This window comes from Coregonus clupeaformis, chromosome 33, assembly GCF_020615455.1.
Source record: "Coregonus clupeaformis isolate EN_2021a chromosome 33, ASM2061545v1, whole genome shotgun sequence".
Classification (NCBI taxonomy): domain Eukaryota; kingdom Metazoa; phylum Chordata; class Actinopteri; order Salmoniformes; family Salmonidae; genus Coregonus; species Coregonus clupeaformis.
Genome location: NC_059224.1, coordinates 33,418,142 through 33,441,023, shown reverse-complemented (window position 1 = coordinate 33,441,023; position 22,882 = coordinate 33,418,142). Strand labels below are relative to the sequence as shown.

At 43.6% G+C, this 22,882-nt stretch overlaps 1 protein-coding gene across 1 annotated transcript in view; it reads right to left on the bottom strand.

Moving 5' to 3' along the window:
* Positions 1–22,882, bottom strand: part of rngtt (RNA guanylyltransferase and 5'-phosphatase) — a 177,547-nt gene that overhangs the window by 2,623 nt on the left and 152,042 nt on the right. The window contains exons 14-16 of the mRNA XM_041860818.2: positions 17,597–17,697; positions 7,036–7,102; positions 74–197 (exon numbers count right to left, since the gene is read on the bottom strand). Of these exons, the coding sequence (XP_041716752.1) occupies positions 74–197; positions 7,036–7,102; positions 17,597–17,697 (292 nt within the window). The remainder of the gene's footprint in view (positions 1–73; positions 198–7,035; positions 7,103–17,596; positions 17,698–22,882) is intronic.

The window sequence follows — 22,882 nt, the reverse complement described above, 5'->3', positions numbered from 1 at the left end:
TAAGCACCAGCTGGCAGCCAAATAGCATTGATTTTGTATGGCAAACATTTTGGGGAACACACTGCTCACTCACCCATGGCCGTGTCGTAAGAGTTGGGGAAGCTCTTGTCTACCCTCTGTCTCATGAACACCCAGGTGTTGTTGTTAAAGGAGCACTCGATGATCTTGTTGTCGTACTGCTTCAACTCCTTGGAGGCCTATAGAAGGTGAGAGAAGTCACTGTGGTTGGTTTAGAATATCAACATTTGCAGTATATTATATTGACTACAATAATTCTGGTACTCCTGTCACAATATTGGGACTTACATTACACAACAGTAACAGTTTGACAGTGTGTAAATTGTATGTACAATTGAACACTGTGAATATCAGGACTGGTATTTGTGTCATCTGTTGTCCACTTGTCATGAGCTTGATTACCGAGATTCTGTTGTAAAAAACGACCATTTGTGCTATTTAGTAGCTGTGTTCCTTAATAGCAAATAAAACAGGCACTTTCTACTCTATGCACAAAGTCAATGGTGATATAGGAAGAGGCAAACTTCATTATGAAGCTCTCATCGATTTGGTCTTAAGTTCCACTGATATTGACTGCTCAATTGTTGAGTATCCATCTACATGGGTGAGGTGGTGTTTAAGAAGCTATGGAGAGTGGGGCAGAGATCCACTGAACCTCTAGGGCCCGGCTGGGCTGGACTCAGAGGACTGGCGTAGGCCCGCTGCCAGGCTGCCCCTGAGCAGATGAAGGGCCGGCAGACGCCAGGGAGTGGGCAGCCCTGCCAGGAGCACAACACCATGACTGGCAAGACCAAGCCCTCAGTAAGAGCCTGTCTGCTCTTGGAGAGAAAGGCATCTGGGTGCTCAACAGGGAAGGGAGTTAGGTGTGTGTGTGTGTGTGTGTCTGTGTGTAGAGAGAGAAAAAGGGTGTTGAGATTGTGTGTGTGTATGAAGAGATGGAGGTGACATGCTCAGGTGGACATCACACCACAGATTGCATGACCTTGAGAAAAGTGGGATCAACCCACAGTCACACATTTTAAGACGCCGGGAGTACATGTTCTCACACTAGCCTTATCACTAGTGTCTCAGAGCCAAGTCGCAGTTCTCTGCTATTAAAAGGAGAATAAGCACACATTTAGCTGTCATGATCTGTTGATTAGGTTCCATTTCCAAACCAAACACATTTTTTCAGACCTTCCTAAGAATAGCTGAGAGACTAAACTCAGGAGGAGCGGCAGAATGGGCCAAAAAATGTGTTACACAAAGCCAAGCGGGGCGAGCTGCCACATAACAATGCAGGAGGCAAGTTTTTGTCAGGCAGGGATGGGAGTCTGTCCTGTGTTCTGGGATCCCATCTAGTAGTGTGTGTGTGACATGCTGGCTGCCATGTCTCCCCACCGCTTGGTGTTTAATCCGTCCAAATCCACTTCATTATGGTCTCACTCCTGCAGCCAGCTAGCAGGAGACTCTGGCAAAGGAAAACCCACTATCACCCAATCTATTATTCAGTGTTTTCAACTGCACAATATAATAACTACGCCAATCTGTCCTCCATGCCACTCTCTTCCAATCATGGCAAGTTTGGGACCAGCAACTCTGCTTTCGGGGAAAAATTATATTGTGTTCGTCATAGTGTCACAGCTGTGATTGATTGACTCATTAACTCTCCCAGACATTTGATTGGTTGATGGAGTAATGAAGTGTTCTCCTGAATTGTATTTAACCCCTCTTTCTGTCTGTTTGAGGTACGGTCGCCCATGGGAAGTGATGCCCCCCATCCCTAACTGAGCCACCGCTGCTGAAAAAATGTATAGGGGAAAGACTGCCTTTACAAGTGAGATGTAGACAAAGAGGAAGGCATTTCTACTACACGGTAGGTCAGGCTATTTCTCATTCCCCTCCGACCTGACGGCCCTTTCTTTCATTCTGGACATAATCATAGCTGGTGCGATTGGCCCGGGGCTCTGTGGTGGCACTTGAGTCCATTCTAATAAAAAAGCGGGTTGCTGTATAGTTGGAGAACTGTCTGGAACACTATTTAACGATGCAAGGGATGCAGACGCAGAAACGGAAATTTGAGGTAAACACAGTCCTTTGATATCCACACATAAATAAAAGGCAGGTCTTAGCTGTTGATATGATGCTATGAGACGGCCCCTAGCAATCTTTGTGTTGCTATGATAATGCGATGGTTAGGCGCAGGAAGGACTGTGCCATTCATTTCAGCCTCCAAACCAAACCCATTCGATCTGTAGGGAAGTCAACAACATGACTCAGCTAAGAACAACAACAGCGCATTAACGCATCTACACATCCACCTTTTAAAATGGGAAGAGCGTTAACAGTCTCGCACTGTGCCATTACGTGAGGCCTATGTGCCATTACAGTGAGGGTATTTAATCCCCTGCTGATTTTGTAAGTTTGCCCACTGACAAAGACATGATCAGTCTATAATTTTAATGGTAGGTTTATTTGAACAGTGAGAGACAGAATAAGAACAAAGAAATCCAGAAAAACGCATGTCAAAAATGTTATAAATTGATTTGCATTTTAATGAGGGAAATAAGTATTTGACCCCTCTGCAAAACATGACTTAGTACTTGGTGGCAAAACCCTTGTTGGCAATCACAGAGGTCAGACGTTTCTTGTAGTTGGCCACCAGGTTTGCACACATCTCAGGAGGGATTTTGTCCCACTCCTCTTTGCAGATCTTCTCCAAGTCATTAAGGTTTCGAGGCTGACGTTTGGCAACTCGAACCTTCAGCTCCCTCCACAGATTTTCTATGGGATTAAGGTCTGGAAACTGGCTAGGCTACTCCAGGACCTTAATGTGCTTCTTCTTGAGCCACTCCTTTGTTGCCTTGGCCGTATGTTTTGGGTCATTGTCATGCTGGAATACCCATCCACGACCCATTTTCAATGCCCTGGCTCAGGGAAGGAGGTTCTCACCCAAGATTTGACGGTACATGGCCCCGTCCATCGTCCCTTTGATGCGGTGAAGTTGTCCTGTCCCCTTAGCAGAAAAACACCCCCAAAGCATAATGTTTCCACCTCCATGTTTGACGGTGGGGATGGTGTTCTTGGGGTCATAGGCAGCATTCCTCCTCCTCCAAACACGGCGAGTTGAGTTGATGCCAAAGAGCTCGATTTTGGTCTCATCTGACCACAACACTTTCACCCAGTTCTCCTCTGAATCATTCAGATGTTCATTGGCAAACTTCAGACGGGCCTGTATATGTGCTTTCTTGAGCAGGGGGACCTTGCGGGCGCTGCAGGATTTCAGTCCTTCACGGCGTAGTGTGTTACCAATTGTTTTCTTGGTGACTATGGTCCCAGCTGCGAGGTGAGATCTTGCATGGAGCCCCAGGCTGAGGGAGATTGGCAGTTATTTTGTGTTTCTTCCATTTGCGAATAATCGCACCAACTGTTGTCACCTTCTCACCAAGCTGCTTGGCAATGGTCTTGTAGCCCATTCCAGCCTTGTGTAGGTCTACAATCTTGTCCCTGACATCCTTGGAGAGCTCTTTGGTCTTGGCCATGGTGGAGAGTTTGGAATCTGATTGATTGATTGTTTCTGTGGACAGGTGTTTTTTATACAGGTAACAAACTGAGATTAGGAGCACACCCTTTAAGAGTGTGCTCCTAATCTCAGCTCGTTACCTGTATAAAAGACACCTGGGAGCCAGAAATCTTTCTGATTGAGAGGGGGTCAAATACTTATTTCCCTCATTAAAATGCAAATCACTGTATACAATTTTTGACATGCGTTTATTGGGACTTTTTTGTTGTTATTCTGTCTTTCACTGTTCAAATAAACCTACCATTAAAATTATAGACTGATCATTTCTTTGTCAGTGGGCAAACGTACAAAATCAGCAGGGGATCAAATACTTTTTTCCCCTCACTGTATGTGAGGTCATACTGATCGTCAAAGACGGATAATAATGTCTGTGAAATGAGTGGCAGACGCGTGAGTACACTAATTGGTGGACTAAAGCAAAAAGCTAAGTTGAGAGTTCAGTTCAAATCGGGAGGTCCCGGAACAAAAAGTGAGCAAGACCGGAATGCAATACAAAATAAAAATTACCTTTTTAATAAAGCATCGCATGCATTATCATCGCTTTTGCGTAGTGGCATAGAGCTGTAGAGTAAAGGTGCTTGCAGAAGTTGCACACACGGGGGAACATTTGTTTTAGCCTAGGGTCCGGGAAAAATGTGGCCTTGTATAAACGCATTTATTGCAATTCTATATCATTATACATGACTGGATCTTTTTTAATACTGCACAAATGATCGAAATACTTTGACACTGACAAACTGAGAATATCTGAGATCAATAAAAACGACCTTGTCTTGAATCCACTAATAATAGCCTAGGCCTAAGTGTGTGGAGACAGACATATTGTACAATATGAGGAGGAAATTATAGTCCTAAAAAAAGCTTTCCAATTTCACTGACTCACCCAATGATGCGCAGCTCACTCACTTGTGATGGCAGATGGGTTCATGCCAAAAGCCTATCTCTCTTGTTTTACTTTGTAAAACAATGCTGTTCACTCAAAATAGGCCTATTTGGAAGATAAAACATTTTGGTAGACTACAGATTAGTATTCTCTTTTCAGCAGGAGCCATTTGCTTTCCAACCTGTGTTTTCCTGCAATTGTATTAGAAATATTGCGAAAAGGACCACCATGTAGGCTATGCCTTGTGATTGGGCTACACACAACTCACAGCTACGTATTTAAAAAAAATAAGCTATTGATCCTCTGTGGCTAAATTATAGGTCTATTCCTGATGTAGTATTCTGAATTATTTCATTTCAGTGCCTTGCAAAAGTATTCATCCCCCTTGGCGTTTTTCCTATTTTGTTGCATTACAACCTGTAATTTAAATTGATTTTTATTTGGATTTCATGTAATGGACATACACAAAATAGTCCAAATTGGTGAAGTGAAATGAAAAAAATAACTAATGGAAAAGTGGTGCGTGCATATGTATTCACCCCCTTTGCTATGAAGCCCCTAAATAAGATCTGGTGCAACCAATTACCTTCAGAAGTCACATAATTAGTTAAATAAAGTCCACCTGTGTGCAATCTAAGTGTCACATGATCTGTCACATGATCTCAGTATATATACACCTGTTCTGAAAGGCCCCAGAGTCTGCAACACCACTAAGCAACGGGCATCACCAAGCAAGCGGCACCATGAAGACCAAGGAGCTCTCCAAACCGGTTAGGGACAAAGTTGTGGAGAAGTACAGATCTTTGAAGATCCCACAGAGCACCATTAAATCGATTATTAATAAATGGGAAGAATATGGCACCACAACAAACCTGCCAAGAGAGGGCCACCCACCAAAGCTCACGGACCAGGCAAGGAGGGCATTAATCAGAGAGGCAACAAAGAGACCAAAGATAACCCTGAAGGAGCTGCAAAGCTCCACAGCGGAGATTGGAGTATCTGTCCATAGGACCACTTTAAGCCGTACACTCCACAGAGCTGGGCTTTACGGAAGAGTGGCCAGAAAAAAAGCCATTGCTTAAAGAAAAAAATAAGCAAACACGTTTGGTGTTCGCCAAAAGGCATGTGGGAGACTCTCCAAACATATGGAAGAAGGTACTCTGGTCAGATGAGACTAAAATTGAGCTTTTTGGCCATCAAGGAAAATGCTATGTCTGGCGCAAACCCAACACCTCTCATCACCCCGAGAACACCATCCCCACAGTGAAGCATGGTGGTGGCAGCATCATGCTGTGGGGATGTTTTTCATCGGCAGGGACTGGGAAACTGGTCAGAATTGAAGGATGGCACTAAATACAGGGTAATTCTTGAGGGAAACCTGTTTCAGTCTTCCAGTGATTTGAGACTGGGATGGAAGTTCACCTTCCAGCAGGACAGTGACCCTAAGCATACTGCTAAAGCAACACTCAAGTGGTTTAAGGGGAAACATGTACATGTCTTGGAATGGCCTAGTCAAAGCCCAGACCTCAATCAAATTGAGAATCTGTGGTATGAATTAAAGATTGCTGTACGCCAGCGGAACCCATCCAACTTGAAGGAGCTGGAGCAGTTTTGCCTTGAAGAATGGGCAAAAATCCCAGTGGCTAGATGTGCCAAGCTAATAGAGACATATCCAAAGATCCTTGCAGCTGTAATTGCTGCAAAAGGTGGCTCTACAAAATATTGACTTATTTCTTGTTTGTTTCACAAAAAAATATATTTTGCATCTTCAAAGTGGTAGGCATGTTGTGTAAATCAAATTATGTTTTATCAAATAATTCCAGGTTGTAATGGTAAGGCAACAAAATAGGTAAAATGCCAAGGGGGGTGAATACTTTCGCAAGCCACTGTAGTTATGTGAGAGATTCAGGCGTGCTTCTCTCTCTCACCACAGCAATGGCCACACGTTGGTCTGTCTCTAGGCTACAATGTTGCGCAAACCATAAACCCGGGTCGGCCCATAACGAATCAATTCTTAGAATATCAGGCATGCTTTCACATTACGTTTTTTATGGGGCAGGAGAATTACAGAAGAGGCAACTCGAATTAACACTGATCACTTTTGTTGGAATTATTACATTTCAAACAGTGAAAATAATTGTTCATGCCAGGAGAGGTACCGGTACGAAACAGTCCAAAACTGAGAGGTGCCGGATCCTGTTACGGCAGGATCCGGATCAAATGAAGCACTGCCATTAACCCACACCATAAGCATTATACAGTGAGACTGAGATGCATTACACAGTCCCTGCCCTGGGGAATTGATTGATAGAGAAAAAGATGGATCGCTATCTGGGCTGGTGACGTACACATTTACATACTCCCACACTGCCTGCCATTAAAGGCTCCTCTCGTGTCACTGCTACCTGCTGCTTTCACCATAAACGCCGGTGGTGTCTGACTTAAACAGATCTGTCATAGATGGTGCAGGCTCACTTGGTGTTGTTAGGCAGATATTTTTTATGGGCTTACAGCGTTCTGTGTGTGTGGGTGTTGGGTTGAATTTAGCAACACATTTAGCTTCTTGTCTCACCTTCATCTGTGCAAAAGGCATGTCATAGCTGCCGACGTAGAGCAATCCGACAGTCTGGGGGAGCAACCTGCAAAGACAAAACATTTTCATTAACACCCCAAGACTCCCTGAGGTCACCCTGAGCGCCAAGCGCAACACAGCACCCTCTGCTCTGCTCGTTAGAGAGAGAGGAAACAATGGTTATCCGAGAACAGAGTTAGCCTACTACTGCACACCGCTGATTACCAGCTAGTAACAGAATGATATGCTGCCAACAATCATCCCATCTCTGGGTCCGTCCCAATAATATCTGCTTTGTCCTTAAGTGTGCACTCGTTCTAATTTCCTTTCAAATCAGTGAAGGGAAGTGAACAAGTATAGACTTTGGGAGGAAGGAAAGATGTTTGGGATGTAGCCTTTCTCTCAGCGCATCTGGAGGTTCAACATGTACAGTGAAGGAAAAAAGTATTTGATCCCCTGATGATTTTGTACGTTTGCCCACTGACAAAGAAATGATCAGTCTATAACTTTAATGGTAGGTTTATTTGAACAGTGAGAGACAGAATAACAACAAAAAAAGCCAGAAAAACGCATGTCAAAAATGTTATAAATTGATTTGCATTTTAATGAAGGAAATAAGTATTTGACCCCCTCACAATCAGAAAGATTTCTGGCTCCCAGGTGTCTTTTATACAGGTAACGAGCTGAGATTAGGAGCACACTCTTAAAGGGAGTGCTCCTAATCTCCTCTTGTTACCTGTATAAAAGACACCTGTCCACAGAAGCAATCAATCAATCAGATTCCAAACTCTCCACCATGGCCAAGACCAAAGAGCTCTCCAAGGATGTCAGGGACAAGATTGTAGACCTACACAAGGCTGGAATGGGCTACAAGACCATTGCCAAGCAGCTTGGTGAGAAGGTGACAACAGTTGGTGCGATTATTCGCAAATGGAAGAAACACAAAAGAACTGTCAATCTCCCTCGGCCTGGGGCTCCATGCAAGATCTCACCTTGTGGAGTTGCAATGATCATGAGAACGGTGAGGAATCATCCCAGAACTACACGGGAGGATGTTGTCAATGATCTCAAGGCAGCTGGGACCATAGTCACCAAGAAAACAATTGGTAACACACTACGCCGTGAAGGACTGAAATCCTGCAGCGCCCGCAAGGTCCCCCTGCTCAAGAAAGCACATATACAGGCCCGTCTGAAGTTTGCCAATGAACATCTGAATGATTCAGAGGAGAACTGGGTGAAAGTGTTGTGGTCAGATGAGACCAAAATCGAGCTCTTTGGCATCAACTCAACTCGCCGTGTTTGGAGGAGGAGGAATGCTGCCTATGACCCCAAGAACACCATCCCCACCATCAAACATGGAGGTGGAAACATTATGCTTTGGGGGTGTTTTTCTGCTAAGGGGACAGGACAACTTCACCGCATCAAAGGGACGATGGACGGGCCATGTACCGTCAAATCTTGGGTGAGAACCTCCTTCCCTCAGCCAGGGCATTGAAAATGGGTCATGGATGGGTATTCCAGCATGACAATGACCCAAAACACACGGCCAAGGCAACAAAGGAGTGGCTCAAGAATAAGCACATTAAGGTCCTGGAGTGGTCTAGCCAGTCTCCAGACCTTAATCCCATGGAAAATCTGTGGAGGGAGCTGAAGGTTCGAGTTGCCAAACATCAGCCTCGAAACCTTAATGACTTGGAGAAGATCTGCAAAGAGGAGTGGGACAAAATCCCTCCTGAGATGTGTGCAAACCTGGTGGCCAACTACAAGAAACGTCTGACCTCTGTGATTGCCAACAAGGGTTTTGCCACCAAGTACTAAGTAATGTTTTGCAGAGGGGTCAAATACTTATTTCCCTCATTAAAATGCAAATCAATTTATACAATTTTTGACATGCGTTTTTCTGGATTGTTTTGTTGTTATTCTGTCTCTCACTGTTCAAATAAACCTACCATTAAAATTATAGACTGATCATGTCTTTGTCAGTGGGCAAACATACAAAATCAGCAGGGGATCAAATACTTTTTTCCCTCACTGTAGGGTACTGAGTGCAAACACACAACAGTGACGATGCCACATATGGGGGGCAATTATAGCTACGCCCAAAACCCACAGGCATCAAACTGAGCACCTTCTGCCTGGAATGTTATAATGGTTTTACATTCACTTCATACATCATCCGTCTGTCTATACGTCAGCTATTTTAAATGTGACCTCTGATCGCCAGCTGTGAGCGCTCAGCAGTTAATCCACCGTAATGTGGCTTTATTAGGGGTTTGTGTGTGTGTGAGGCCCCAAACAAGTGGTTCCCTGGCCCCCCTGTTCATGTAGCCATGTGCTTTTTGGTCTCATCCCAGGGAGCACGCCCCACAGCTGGCCTTAATGACACACTCATCCCCTCCCCTGGAACACCCCTGGCCTGGCTGCCCATGGTTATTTTGGGACGCATCGTCTGCTGTTGATACGCAACCAAACCCTCCTCCCCAGACCTAAACACCGTCTCTGACAATACTGTCACTGGCTTCCTGCTCCTGGTTCTCCCTACAGCATCACTTAAACAGTGAGACACACCAGCGGAAATGAGGGGGCTAGCAGGGCTGATCTGATGTTCAAACCACAGTAGGTGGATTTAATCTGTTGGAGACCGCCTATTGGGTATACATGGATTTGGGTGAGCAGAACGCACATTAGGGGGAAGGGGAGTGGACTGCCTCTCCACTCCCTTTTCCTCTGTAATGATGATGAAGAGAGGGTAGGCAGGAAGCAGCCGTCAACACCGCCATGGAACCCTCCGGCCATCCATGAACTGATGGAAACAACTGGAGAGCAACCCTGAGAGTTCACAACATAACCTTTCATCTCATACCCGCCCGCCAAAGGTCTCACTCACACGCTTCTTTACTCAACCTCTGTCCGACGTCAAACTTTCCTAAAATAGCCTACTTTGCTCTCCTAAACTGTATGGCTGTGTATTTACCAAGCCCTCTTGTCACTGACAAAAAGGTAAACCATGACAAAATGTAAAATTCTATTGACATGGTGCTCCGAAAATAACCAAATGTATCACAGTCATTGAGGCAGACTGCAAGACTGATACTGTGAAATGACAGTTTGCCTGTGGCCTCTGTCATTTCAATTTCTGGATCTTTATGTGAGACGCTAAGTTGATGTTCCACTGCAATCTGAATATGTTACTCTGGGCTATATGTGTTACTTAGCATTTCACGCTGCGTTTGATGATTGCTCAATTGAGGTAAAAACAACCTAAAATCCACTGAGTAAAGGTGATAACGTGATGCTTGCATTTATAGCCTACATTACCCAAATTGAATGAAACACATTTGGGTACAGGACTTAGTTTGAATCCCCAAATCACAGAGTGCCACAGTCAACAATACAGTTCTAGTGTATTGAAACGTCCTTTGTCCCACAAGCTTCAAATGGACTGGGGCTGAGCTGCCAGCAAGGGCTGTGGGCCACAAGGCCATTCCAGATAACTTTTTCTACGTGCACAATAGCTATTTCACAGAGAGAAAACAGTCCAAAGGAACATGTATTGCCCTGCAGATCTCCTTCTAGATGCTGAAGGATGGAACCAGTTGGATCTCTGGCAGCATCCCAAATGCTACCCTATTTCCTATATAGTGCACTACTTTTGATCAGGGCATATAGGGCTCTAGCTAAAACGAGTGCACTAGATAGGGAAGAGGGTGCCATTTAAGAATCAGCCTCTGTCTCTTGCCATTGCAAATGGCTGGGAGGCCAGGGGTCTGTAAACTAAAGCCTCTAACCCCTGCCTGCCTGCCTGCCTGCCATAAACTGCTTCCCTGCTGTAAACTGCTTCCGTGCTGTAAACTGCTTCCCTGCAGGGCCATCAAGCCTATTCTCACTGGGGTCCTGTTCAGCAGCTGATAAAGGTGGAACACAGATTACCCGCGGCCACGTTTTGTGGCCGATAACAGGTAATTCACTTCAGACTAAATTATCTTTACACAAGCACAAACTCCTCAAGGCTTTAACCCAGGGCCAAGTCTACCAAAAATGAGTTTTTAGACTTTGTTGCCCTACGAGGTAGAACATTTGGTGTGCATATGCTGTACTGAGGTGGGAGGTTTTGAGCTAAGCTTTTTCCAAGGACAACTGACATGTTAATAGAGAGCAATAGTAATGGCGTCTTTTTGTAGGCACTAACCCCGCCATGGCTCGTTGGCCAAAGCCTATGGGGAAATTTAGTTTTTGTAGGGTTTTTGCACAAATGCAAAAAATAAGGTCTGTGGTAAACACAGGCTTAGGTTATATGTTTTGTTCTATGAGATCATCTTAATTAGCTAATGTCACTTTTTGTAAATTTTGAAGCATTTACAGTGAGGGAAAAAAGTATTTGATCCCCTGCTGATTTTGTACGTTTGCCCACTGACAAAGAAATGATCAGTCTATAATTTTAATGGTAGGTTTATTTGAACAGTGAGAGACAGAATAACAACAGAAAAATCCAGAAAAACACATGTCAAAAATGTTATAAATTGATTTGCATTTTAATGAGGGAAATAAGTATTTGACCCCCTCTCAATCAGAAAGATTTCTGGCTCCCAGGTGTCTTTTATATAGGTAACAAGCTGAGATTAGGAGCACACTCTTAAAGGGAGTGCTCCTAATCTCAGTTTGTTACTTGTATAAAAGACACCTGTCCACAGAAGCAATCAATCAATCAGATTCCAAACTCTCCACCATGGTCAAGACCAAAGAGCTCTCCAAGGATGTCAGGGACAAGATTGTAGACCTACACAAGGCTGGAATGGGCTACAAGACCATCACCAAGCAGCTTGGTGAGAAGGTGACAACAGTTGGTGCGATTATTCGCAAATGGAAGAAACACAAAAGAACTGTCAATCTCCCTCAGCCTGGGGCTCCATGCAAGATCTCAGCTCGTGGAGTTGCAATGATCATGAGGTGAGGAATCAGCCCAGAACTACACGGGAGGATCTTGTCAATGATCTCAAGGCAGCTGGGACCATAGTCACCAAGAAAACAATTGGTAACACATTACACCGTGAAGGACTGAAATCCTGCAGCGCCCGCAAGGTCCCCCTGCTCAAGAAAGCACATATACATGCCCGTCTGAAGTTTGCCAATGAACATCTGAATGATTCAGAGGAGAGCTGGGTGAAAGTGTTGTGGTCAGATGAGACCAAAATGGAGCTCTTTGGCATCAACTCAACTCGCCGTGTTTGGAGGAGGAGGAATGCTGCGTATGACCCCAAGAACACCATCCCCACCGTCAAACATGTAGGTGGAAACATTATGCTTTGGGGTGTTTTTATGCTAAGGAAACAGGACAACTTCACCACATCAAAGGGACGATGGACAGGGCCATGTACCGTCAAATCTTGGGTGAGAACCTCCTTCCCTCAGCCAGGGCATTGAAAATGGGTCGTGGATGGTTATTCCAGCATGACAATGACCCAAAACACACGGCCAAGGCAACAAAGGAGTGGCTCAAGAAGAAGCACATTAAGGTCCTGGAGTGACCTAGCCAGTCTCCAGACCTTAATCCCATAGTAAATCTGTGGAGGGAACTGAAGGTTCGAGTTGCCAAATGTCAGCCTCGAAACCTTAATGACTTGGAGAAGATCTGCAAAGAGGAGTGGGACAAAATCCCTCCTGAGATGTGTGCAAACCTGGTGGCCAACTACAAGAAACGTCTGACTTCTGTGATTGCCAACAAGGGTTTTGCCTTATTTCCCTCATTAAAATGCAAATCAATTTATAACATTTTTGACATGCGTTTTTCTGGATTTTGTTGTTGTTATTCTGTCTCTCACTGTTCAAATAAACCTACCATTAAAATTATAGACTGATCATGTCTTTGTCAGTGGGCAAACGTACAAAATCAGCAGGGGATCAAATACTTTTTTCCCTCACTGTATGTAATAAAACCCCCCCACATAAAGCACATTAAGGCTTCATACTTCATAAAGGTCATGTTAACTGACTGATATTATCTCACAGAACAAAACGTATAAGATCTTCTAAACCTGTGTTAATCTCGGCATTTATCCAAAAACCCTATTCTTTCCCCATAGGAATGGCAGAACGGACCAGAGGTAACTCATTTCCAGTTTGTAGGACTACAAGCTGGCGAGTTCTATTGCAAGGCTGTGGCTGTAACTCTGCCCAGACCTGTCAGTTGGTGTGACAACACCAGTGTCCCATATGACAGAGGCCAGGCAGAGTCAGAACTGGCCCAGATACACCTGGCCCCCGTGGAGCAGGTCCACTCCACCTCGGCTTTGGTAAATCATATTCACACATTTTTATTGTTTATTTATTTTTTTACCCCCCTTTTCTCCCCAATTTCGTGATGTCCAATTGCGAACCAATTGCAATCTTGTCTCATCGCTGCAACTCCCCAACGGGCTTGGGAGAGGCGAAGGTCGAGTCATGCGTCCTCCGAAACAAGACCCACCAAACCGCGCTTCTTTACACCCGCCCGCTTAACCCGGAAGCCAGCCGCACCAATGTGTCGGAGGAAACACTGCTCAACTGACGACCGAAGTCAGCCTAGAGGTGCCCGGCCCGCCACAACGAGTTGCTAGAGCACGATAAGCCAAGTAAAGCCCCCCTGGCCAAACCCTCCCCTAACCGGGACGACGCTGGGCCAATTGTGCGCCGCCCTATGAGACTCCCGGTCACGGCCGGTTGTGACACAGCCTGGGATCGAACCCGGGTCTGTAGTGATGCCTCAAGCACTGCGATGCAGTACCTTAGACCGCTGCGCCACTCGGGAGGCCTCACACAGTGTTTTTAATAGAATCTTATTCTGGTTTGCATTCTCTCCCTACATCTCTGCCTACATTTATTAATTGTGACTTCTGATATTTAGCTGTGAGCATTCAGCAGTTAATCCACCGTAATGTGGTGCAGCATCAATTACGTCTGGCTGGCACCCCGTGGAGCGGTCTTATCCAGTCCACCTTTGCTGCCGTGATTCATATCCACATATTGCTTTAACAGGGGCTGTAGTGCAGTCAGGTCTCATTCAGGTCTCACCACTATTGGTTGAATTTACAATGACACATGCATAAAATGTTTTAATGGCCCAATTAGAGGTAGCCTCTTCAGAGAGAAACCGACCTAGATTAATCCATAATTCAAGTTGCCATGTCAAAATCCAAAACACTTCTTCTTCCATGCCCCACCTGGTAAAACTCATTTCATTACTTGCTGTCTCTTTCCCTAACTGTCTTCTTTTCTCTCTCTCTCTCACGCTCTCTCTCTTCTTCCTACTCTTTCTCTCTATCCTCCTTTCCTCCCTCCACCTATACATCCTTTTCTCTCGGCTTCTCCTCCTGTTTTTCAGTTGAGGTAATATGAAAGTGGTGAGACTGTGAGCTTCTTCTTTGTAGTAGCACAGAGAGCAGAGACAGGCTGAGGGATGAGTGAGTGGGCAGATAAACAAGCACTCATTCCTTCTCTGTCTTCTCTAACAGAGACAAAGACAGACTTAATGACCTGCACCACCAGCGGGCTCTGAGTAGAAGACGAGGAGCGCTACTCAGCCAGCTAACAACACTTTCAGAACTACAATGAACAAAAATATAAATGCAACATGTACAGTGTTGGTCCCATGTTTCATGAGCTGAAATAAAAAATCCCAAACATTTTCCATACACACACAAATATTATTTATCTCACATTTTGTTGAAAGTATTTCTGTCTGTAATAAAGCATTTTTGTGGGGAAAAAACTATTCTGATAGGCTGGGCCTGGCTCCCCAGTGGGTGCACCCCTGTCCAGTCATGTGAAATCTATAGATTAGGGCCTTATGAATTCATTTCAATGGACTGATTTCCTTATATGAACTGTAACTCAGTAAAATCTTTTAAATTGTTGCATGTTGCGTTTATATTTTTGTTCAGTATACACTACTAGTCAAAAGTTTGGACACACCTACTCATTCAAGGGTTTTTCTTTATTTTTACTATTTTTCACATTGTAGAATAATAGTGAAAACATAACACATAAGGAACCATGTAGTAACCAAAAAAAGTGTTAAACAAATACAAATATATTTTATATTTGAGATTCTTCAAATAGCCACCCCTTGCCTTGATGATAGCTTTGCACACTCAGTCCTATCCGAGGCCCTCAGAAAAAAGATTATTGATGCCTATGAGTCTGGGAGAGGTTACAAATCAATTTCCAAGCAATTCAAAGTACATTATTCCACTGTCTGACGGATCATCTACAAATGTAGAAAATTCTAGACCACTGGCAATCTACCTAGGATAGGTCCCCCCCCCCAAATGTAGCCCAAAAGCTGACAGACAGATGCTCATAGAAGTAACATCAAGGGATCTACAGGCCTCTCTTGCCACAATCAATGTCGACGTGCATGAGTCAACTGTCAGAAAGAGACTGGCACAAACTTGGCCTAAATGGGCAGGAAGGAAAAATAATATCAAGACATGACTGACGTTTGCCAGACAATACCTGGGTAAAGACCAAGACTACTGGAACAATGTGCTCTGGACAGATGAGTCAAAGGTGGAGTTGTTTGGCCGCAATGCCAGACGCCATGTTTGGCGAAAACGAAAAACTGCCTTTGAACAGAAGAACCTCGTACCAACCGTAAAGCATGGAGGCGGTGGCATTATGGTTTGGGGCTGCTTTGCTGCCTCAAGGCCAACTTGCCATCATTGTGTCAACCATGAATTCCATATTGTACCAGAGAATTCTTGAGGAGAATGTGAGGCCATATGTCGAAAAGCTGAAGCTGAACCGAACATGGATCTTGCAACAGGACAATGATCCAAAACACACAAGCAAAGCTACAACAGAATGGCTCAAAAATAAGAAATGGAGGGTTATGGAATTGCCGAGTCAAAGCCCATATCTCAATCCTGTCGAAATGCTGTGGGGGGACTTGCAGCGGGCCAAAGCCCTCGAACATGACACAGTTGAAGCATTTACATTTACGTCATTTAGCAGAAGCTCTTATCCAGAGCGACTTACAGTTAGTGAGTGCATACATTATTATAAAAAAAAAAAAATCATACTGGCCCCCCGTGGGAATCGAACCCACAACCCTGCCGTTGCAAACACCATGCTCTACCAACTGAGCTACATCCCTGCCGGCCATTCCCTCCCATACCCTGGACGACGCTGGGCCAATTGTGTGCCGCCCCATGGGTCTCCCGGTCGCAGCCAGCTACGACAGAGCCTGGATGGCCGGCAGGTAGCAGTACTGTAAAGAAGAGTGGGCAAAAATTCCTCCCAGTCGATGTAAGAGACTGATAGACAGTCACAAGAACGGCTACATTCAGTTATTTCAGCCAAAGGGGGCAACACAAGCTATTGAAGCTAGGGGTGTACTTATTTTTTCAGCACTATGGAATTGCATTTCTGTTGATTTTTGATGAATAAATGATTGCAAATAATTAATCTTTCAGTGTAATTTGTTAAATTAGGTTACCTTTATCTGGCAATAGTGTTGAAGTGAAGATTACATATCCAGCTGTCCAAATATGTACAAAAAAATACAACTTTCCAGGGGGTGTACTTACTTTTTCATGACTGTATGCCCCACTCGCAACGGGGTTTGAGCCCCATCTCGGACACTTTCCTGTCTATGCCCCCCTGTGTCCATCTCCCTGTCAAATTTTCTTATTATACTGTGAAAAATAAATAAATACGTAAAGGTGGTTGGAATTCTGGTCTCCTTTAAAAAACCACTGAGTGGTTGTGCGCACTGCAGTGAGTCTTACTTACAGTGCCAACTAAGAAAACTCGCCTCACAGAAGAGCATAGTAGTACCTGGGAAGGTGCTGAGGGACTGAGGTAGCAAGCAGGCTTTTTCTCAAATATACTCCCAACATTATTTATTTAGCATGTTTGATGTATTAGCTGTGAACCTAAAAGGAAACACTTTACAGCACAGTAGTGCCTGGGTAGGTAGTAGGGACAGAGGAACTGAGAATAATGGGTCGATTTAATCGAAGGTATTTTCTGAAAAATACTCCCACCATTTCTTTAGCAGGTTTGCAAGATGAGATGAGAATCTGTTGGTGATAAATATGGTGTTCTAACCTAATACAGGTGAAGAAAGTAAAAGAGAACTTTGCCTATCAGTGGGAAAACATCCGATTCATCTGTGGACTTTCATATGTAGAATGAAAGTCTGCAGTTCAGGTAATGACAATAATGCCTGCTGCCTTGTATTCCTTCTTCATTATCAGAATAGTGGCAATAAAATACCAATGTGTCTAGGACAGATATTGCAGTTGAATTCAATAAGGCCCTGTGGCATAACATAATATCAGTAGTTATGGGTGATTCAAGGTATAGCTCATACAGAAAAAAACTTCTTATATACACACATTAAAAAGTCTAAAAGTTACAAAACATGGTTCAAAGCGATTAGCTGACACTCACTCACTCTACTACTATAGTATGTGGTTGTGTTGATGTGTCAAACAACACGCATGTGTAAAAGAGATGGGGGTTTGTTCTTGCAGTAGAATCATCATGCAGCCAAAGCGTTTCCCTAGCAACAGTGACTCACCCTTCTCCTCCGACTTTGGTGATCTTGAGGCGGAAGTCTACGGAGTTGAGGCTGGGCGGCTTCCACTTGAGGATGTCATCACATCGCCCAGCTTTGTATTTCTGCAGAGACACAAGGAGAGAGAGCGATATTAGATTAGATTGACATTTATTGTCATACAAAAGGAAAGTCTTACTACAGCTAACACATTTCATGCATAATACACATAGGAACACAGCAGGAAACAAACAACAATAGACAGTCAGATATAAATAGTACCCCCCTGTCCCACACCTGCACAAAAGAGGAAGCTACATGACATGTCAGATAATTCATTCCAAAATACAGCACGCAGGCACACACTCAGTTAGAGCATCACCTGTATTTAATTTTGTTTGTTGTCTGTGAACTATGTTTTGAGATTGCTTTTAGTACTGAACAAAAATATAAACACAACAATTCCAAAGATTTTACTGAGTTACAGTTCATAGAAGGAAATCAGTAAATTGGAATAAATTCATTAGGCCCTAAACTATGGATTTCACATCACTGGGCAGAAATACTCCTCAGCACACCCCCCCTCCCACCGACGGCTGACGTGGTCTGCGGTTGTGAGGCCGGTTGGAGGTACTGCCAAATTTTCTAAAACAACGTTGGAGGTGGCTTATGGTAGAGAAATGAACATTCAATACTCTGGCAACAAATCTGGTGGACATTCCTGCAGTCAGCATGCCAATTGCACGCTCCCTCAACTAGAGACATTTGTGGCATTGTGTTGTTTGACAAAACTGCAGTGGCCTTTTATTGTCCCCAGTACAAGGTGCACCTGTGTAATGATCATGCTGTGGGAAAAAGGGGGTGCAACTCAAAATTAGGAAGGTGTTCCTAATCTTTTGTACACTCAGTGCTGGGGCACGCTCAATAAACTTTAGCAAGCTTTTTTCAATCTAATGTCACTTTGGGGATTAATAAAGTACAATCTCATCTCATTGATTTCTCAATCCATGAACAAAATACTAAAAGGCAGAATAACACATAAGATGTACCTTCGCACTCTTAAGAGAAATTGACTAAAAGTCCAGGTATTTTACACCGCTCCCTTCAGAAAATCAACAAAGAAAAGAGAATGGCTCAAAACCGTGAATATCGACTTTGTTCCACTTTGAATGTAGGGTAAAAACCCTGTCTTAAAAATGAGGAGTAAGATAGTCAGGTTATATTGTCCGTAATTTCACAACCAGGCTGGAAAAAGAGACAAACAAAATACATAATGTTCGTAACAGGGAAAATGTACCGCTCTAATACCGATAAAGGGGGCAAATAAGATTAATAATTAAGCTTCCATGGCAGGTCTAAAATAGGATGCTTGTATTGTGGTTAAAAAGAGCAAGTTTGTCAAGAGCAATTTATAGATAGATATTGAAAGGGAAAGAGTAGCCTACATGAATTCATAATTTCTCAGAAATTCATTTCTGGAAAATCCAATTAAAGCTGCAAATGGAAGTACAAATTCGACGTTGCTTTTAGGTCTTAAGCCGACATCTTCTTTAAAGTACTACTTTGGTCTACAACGAGTAGCCTAGGCATTATATTTTCATAGCCTGTTCTGATAGGATACATGTTGTCATATAGATTAGCATAATATACATTAATATACATACAGTACATGGAAGTTATTTAATCTAACTCATATGTAACTAGTGTAAAGAGTGTGAATGTGGTATTTACGATGTAAGGCCATACAGTATGAGGGGGCAGGAACAGATGTGCCAATGGTGTAAGTGTCAGGTTGCCCGGTAACAGAACTATGCCTCCAGGGATTTCCTCTGAGAAGGCATCACTTGGGAGGTCCTCAGAGAAGGCATCACATGGGCATCATAGTGCAAATCTCAATTTCCACCCACTCTCTCTATTCCAGAGAGAACATGGAAAGGAAAGCCTTTGCTGGAAGAATGTATAGTAGAGAATTCCAAGAAACCAATTCCCATGACTTGGGAAAGGATGGAGCAAGGATTTTGGCAAGAATTGAAAGAAAAAGTATAGGAATATATAAATACATTTTTCCTCAATAAAGTAGCTATCAGCAAGGTCAGAGCTAGTAAGGGGGGGAGGGAAGTCAAGTGTGAGTGTTAAGGGGGTGAGGAGGTAGTGTGAGGGGGGGTGTTGTGGGATTGTTTACTCTTTGAAGAGGTAGGGTTTCAGATGTTATCGGAAGATGGGCAGAGACTCTGCTGTCCTAGCTTCAGGTGGAAGCTGGTTCCACCATTGGGATGCCAGGACAGAGAAGAGCTTGGACTGGGCTGAGTGGGAGCTGCCCTCCAGTAGGGGTGGGAGGGCCAAGAGACCAGAGGTGGCAGAACGGAGTGCTCGGGTTGGGGTGTAGGGTTTGAGCATAGCCTGAAGGTAGGTAGGGGCAGTTCCTCTTGCTGCTCCATAGGCAAGTACCATGGTCTTGTAGTGGATGCGAGCTTCGACTGGAAGCCAGTGAAGTGTGCGGAGGAGCGGGGTGAAATGGGAGAACTTGGGAAAATTGAACATCAGGCGGGCTGCAGCGTTCTGGATAAATTGCTGAGGTTTGAAGGCACAAGCGGGAAGCCCAGCCAACAGCGAGTTCTTAAAGCTAGAGTATTTAGTATCCAAACAGGAATAAAGCAATACATCATAATAAAACAATAGCCTACATCATAAATAAAGCAATACATCATAATAAAACAATAGCCTACATCATAAATAAAACAATACATCATAATAAAACAATAGCCTACATCATAAATAAAACAATAGCCTACATCACAAATAAAATACATAATAATAATAATAATAATAATAATAATAATAATAATGTAGCTCAGTTGGTAGAGCAAGGTGCTAATAACATCAGGGTAGTGGGTTAGATTCCCGGGACCACCCAATACATTGCATTCGGAAAGTATTCAGACCCCTTGACTTTTTCCACATTTTGTTACGTTACAGCTTTATTCTAAAATGGATTAAATAAATACAAAATCCTCACCAATCTACACACAATACCTCATAATGACAAAGCGAAAATAGGTTTTTGCAAAGACAAGGTCAAATTAAGAATAGACTGATGGGTGAAAATATGATCATTTGAGAGAACAGCTGTGCAACCTGAGGCAAGGAACAGAGCGCAAGCTTTTTTTTGCGACTTTCTGAAATCATCAATAGTCTATAGTCGCATCATGCAGCTCATATCTGTTTTGATTTCTAAGACATTCTAAGGTTTGTATCATTCACAACTAAAATGTTGACAAATAACTCTAAATCTAGCGTATAGGACCTGTTTCAAATGATCACTTTTACGCTCAACATAGCCACTTAATAAGCGCACTTGCTCCGGAATGGGAAAAAATCTCCTTTATATTTTATTCAGCTAAATTCATTTATATCCTTCTTACCATAAAATCATATAATATAAAGAATAATGTCATGGGACTTAAACATTTCTTGTCAGATAAATGAAGAAGCCTACAGCATATGGCATGGTGCATAGCCAGATAACATACAGTAGGCCAACTCATATTCTGTTCTTCTGAAATACATTTTCTTCATATCATAATGTTTCTTTAGACCGGACTAAAATAAATAATGGATTTATTGTGATGGTGTATATTAAATTGATTTATTCAACTTTTTTTATGTAGATGAGAGGAGGCCTGGAGATGCTAAACGTGTTTATGTTAATTAACGGTCAATTACCGTGAGACCGGCGGACTTTTGCACAACAATAACCGGCTGACAAAATGTCATGACCGCCACAGCCCTGGTCCTGGCTCTATATCGTACTGTGCGTTTCCTAGCCCTCTGTTCTGGACTTATGGACTGTGAAGAGACCCCTGGTGGAATGTCTTGTGGGGTATGTACAGTGAGGGAAAAAAGTATTTGATCCCCTGCTGATTTTGTACGTTTGCCCACTGACAAAGACATGATCAGTCTATAATTTTAATGGTAGGTTTATTTGAACAGTGAGAGACAGAATAACAACAACAAAATCCAGAAAAACGCATGTTTTTGTTATAAATTGATTTGCATTTTAATGATGGAAATAAGTATTTGACCCCTCTGCAAAACATGACTTAGTAGTTGGTGGCAAAACCTTTGTTGTCAATCACAGAGGTCAGACGTTTCTTATAGTTGGCCACCAGGTTTGCACACATCTCAGGAGGGATTTTGTTCCACTCCTCTTTGCAGATCTTCTCCAAGTCATTAAGGTTTCGAGGCTGACGTTTGGCAACTCGAACCTTCAGCTCCCTCCACAGATTTTCTATGGGATTAAGGTCTGGAGACTGGCTAGGCCACTCCAGGACCTTAATGTGCTTCTTCTTGAGCCACTCCTTTGTTGCCTTGGCCGTGTGTTTTGGGTCATTGTCATGCTGGAATACCCATCCACGACCCATTTTCAATGCCCTGGCTGAGGGAAGGAGGTTCTCACCCAAGATTTGACGGTACATGGCCCCGTCCATTGTCCCTTTGATGCGGTGAAGTTGTCCTGTCCCCTTAACAGAAAAACACCCCCAAAGCATAATGTTTCCACCTCCATGTTTGACGGTGGGGATGGTGTTCTTGGGGTCATAGGCAGCATTCCTCCTCCTCCAAACACGGCGAGTTGAGTTAATGCCAAAGAGCTCCATTTTGGTCTCATCTGACCATAACACTTTCACCCAGTTCTCCTCTGAATCATTCAGATGTTCATTGGCAAACTTCAGACGGGCCTGTATATGTGCTTTCTTGAGCAGGGGGACCTTGCGGGCGCTGCAGGATTTCAGTCCTTCACGGTGTAGTGTGTTACCAATTGTTTTCTTGGTGACTATGGTCCCAGCTGCCTTGAGATCATTGACAAGATCCTCCCGTGTAGTTCTGGGCTGATTCCTCACCGTTCTCATGATCATCAACTCCACGAGGTGAGATCTTGCATGGAGCCCCAGGCCGAGGGAGATTGACAGTTTCTTCCATATTGCGAATAATTGCACCAACTGTTGTCACCTTCTCACCAAGCTGCTTGGCAATGGTCTTGTAGCCCATTCCAGCCTTGTGTAGGTCTACAATCTTGTCCCTGACATCCTTGGAGAGCTCTTTGGTCTTGGCTATGGTGGAGAGTTTGGAATCTGATTGATTGATTGCTTCTGTGGACAGGTGTCTTTTATACAGGTAACAAACTGAGATTAGGAGCACTCCCTTTAAGAGTGTCCTCCTAATCTCAGCTCGTTACCTGTATAAAAGACACCTGGGAGCCAGAAATCTTTCTGATTGAGAGGAGGTCAAATAATTATTTCCGTAATTAAAATG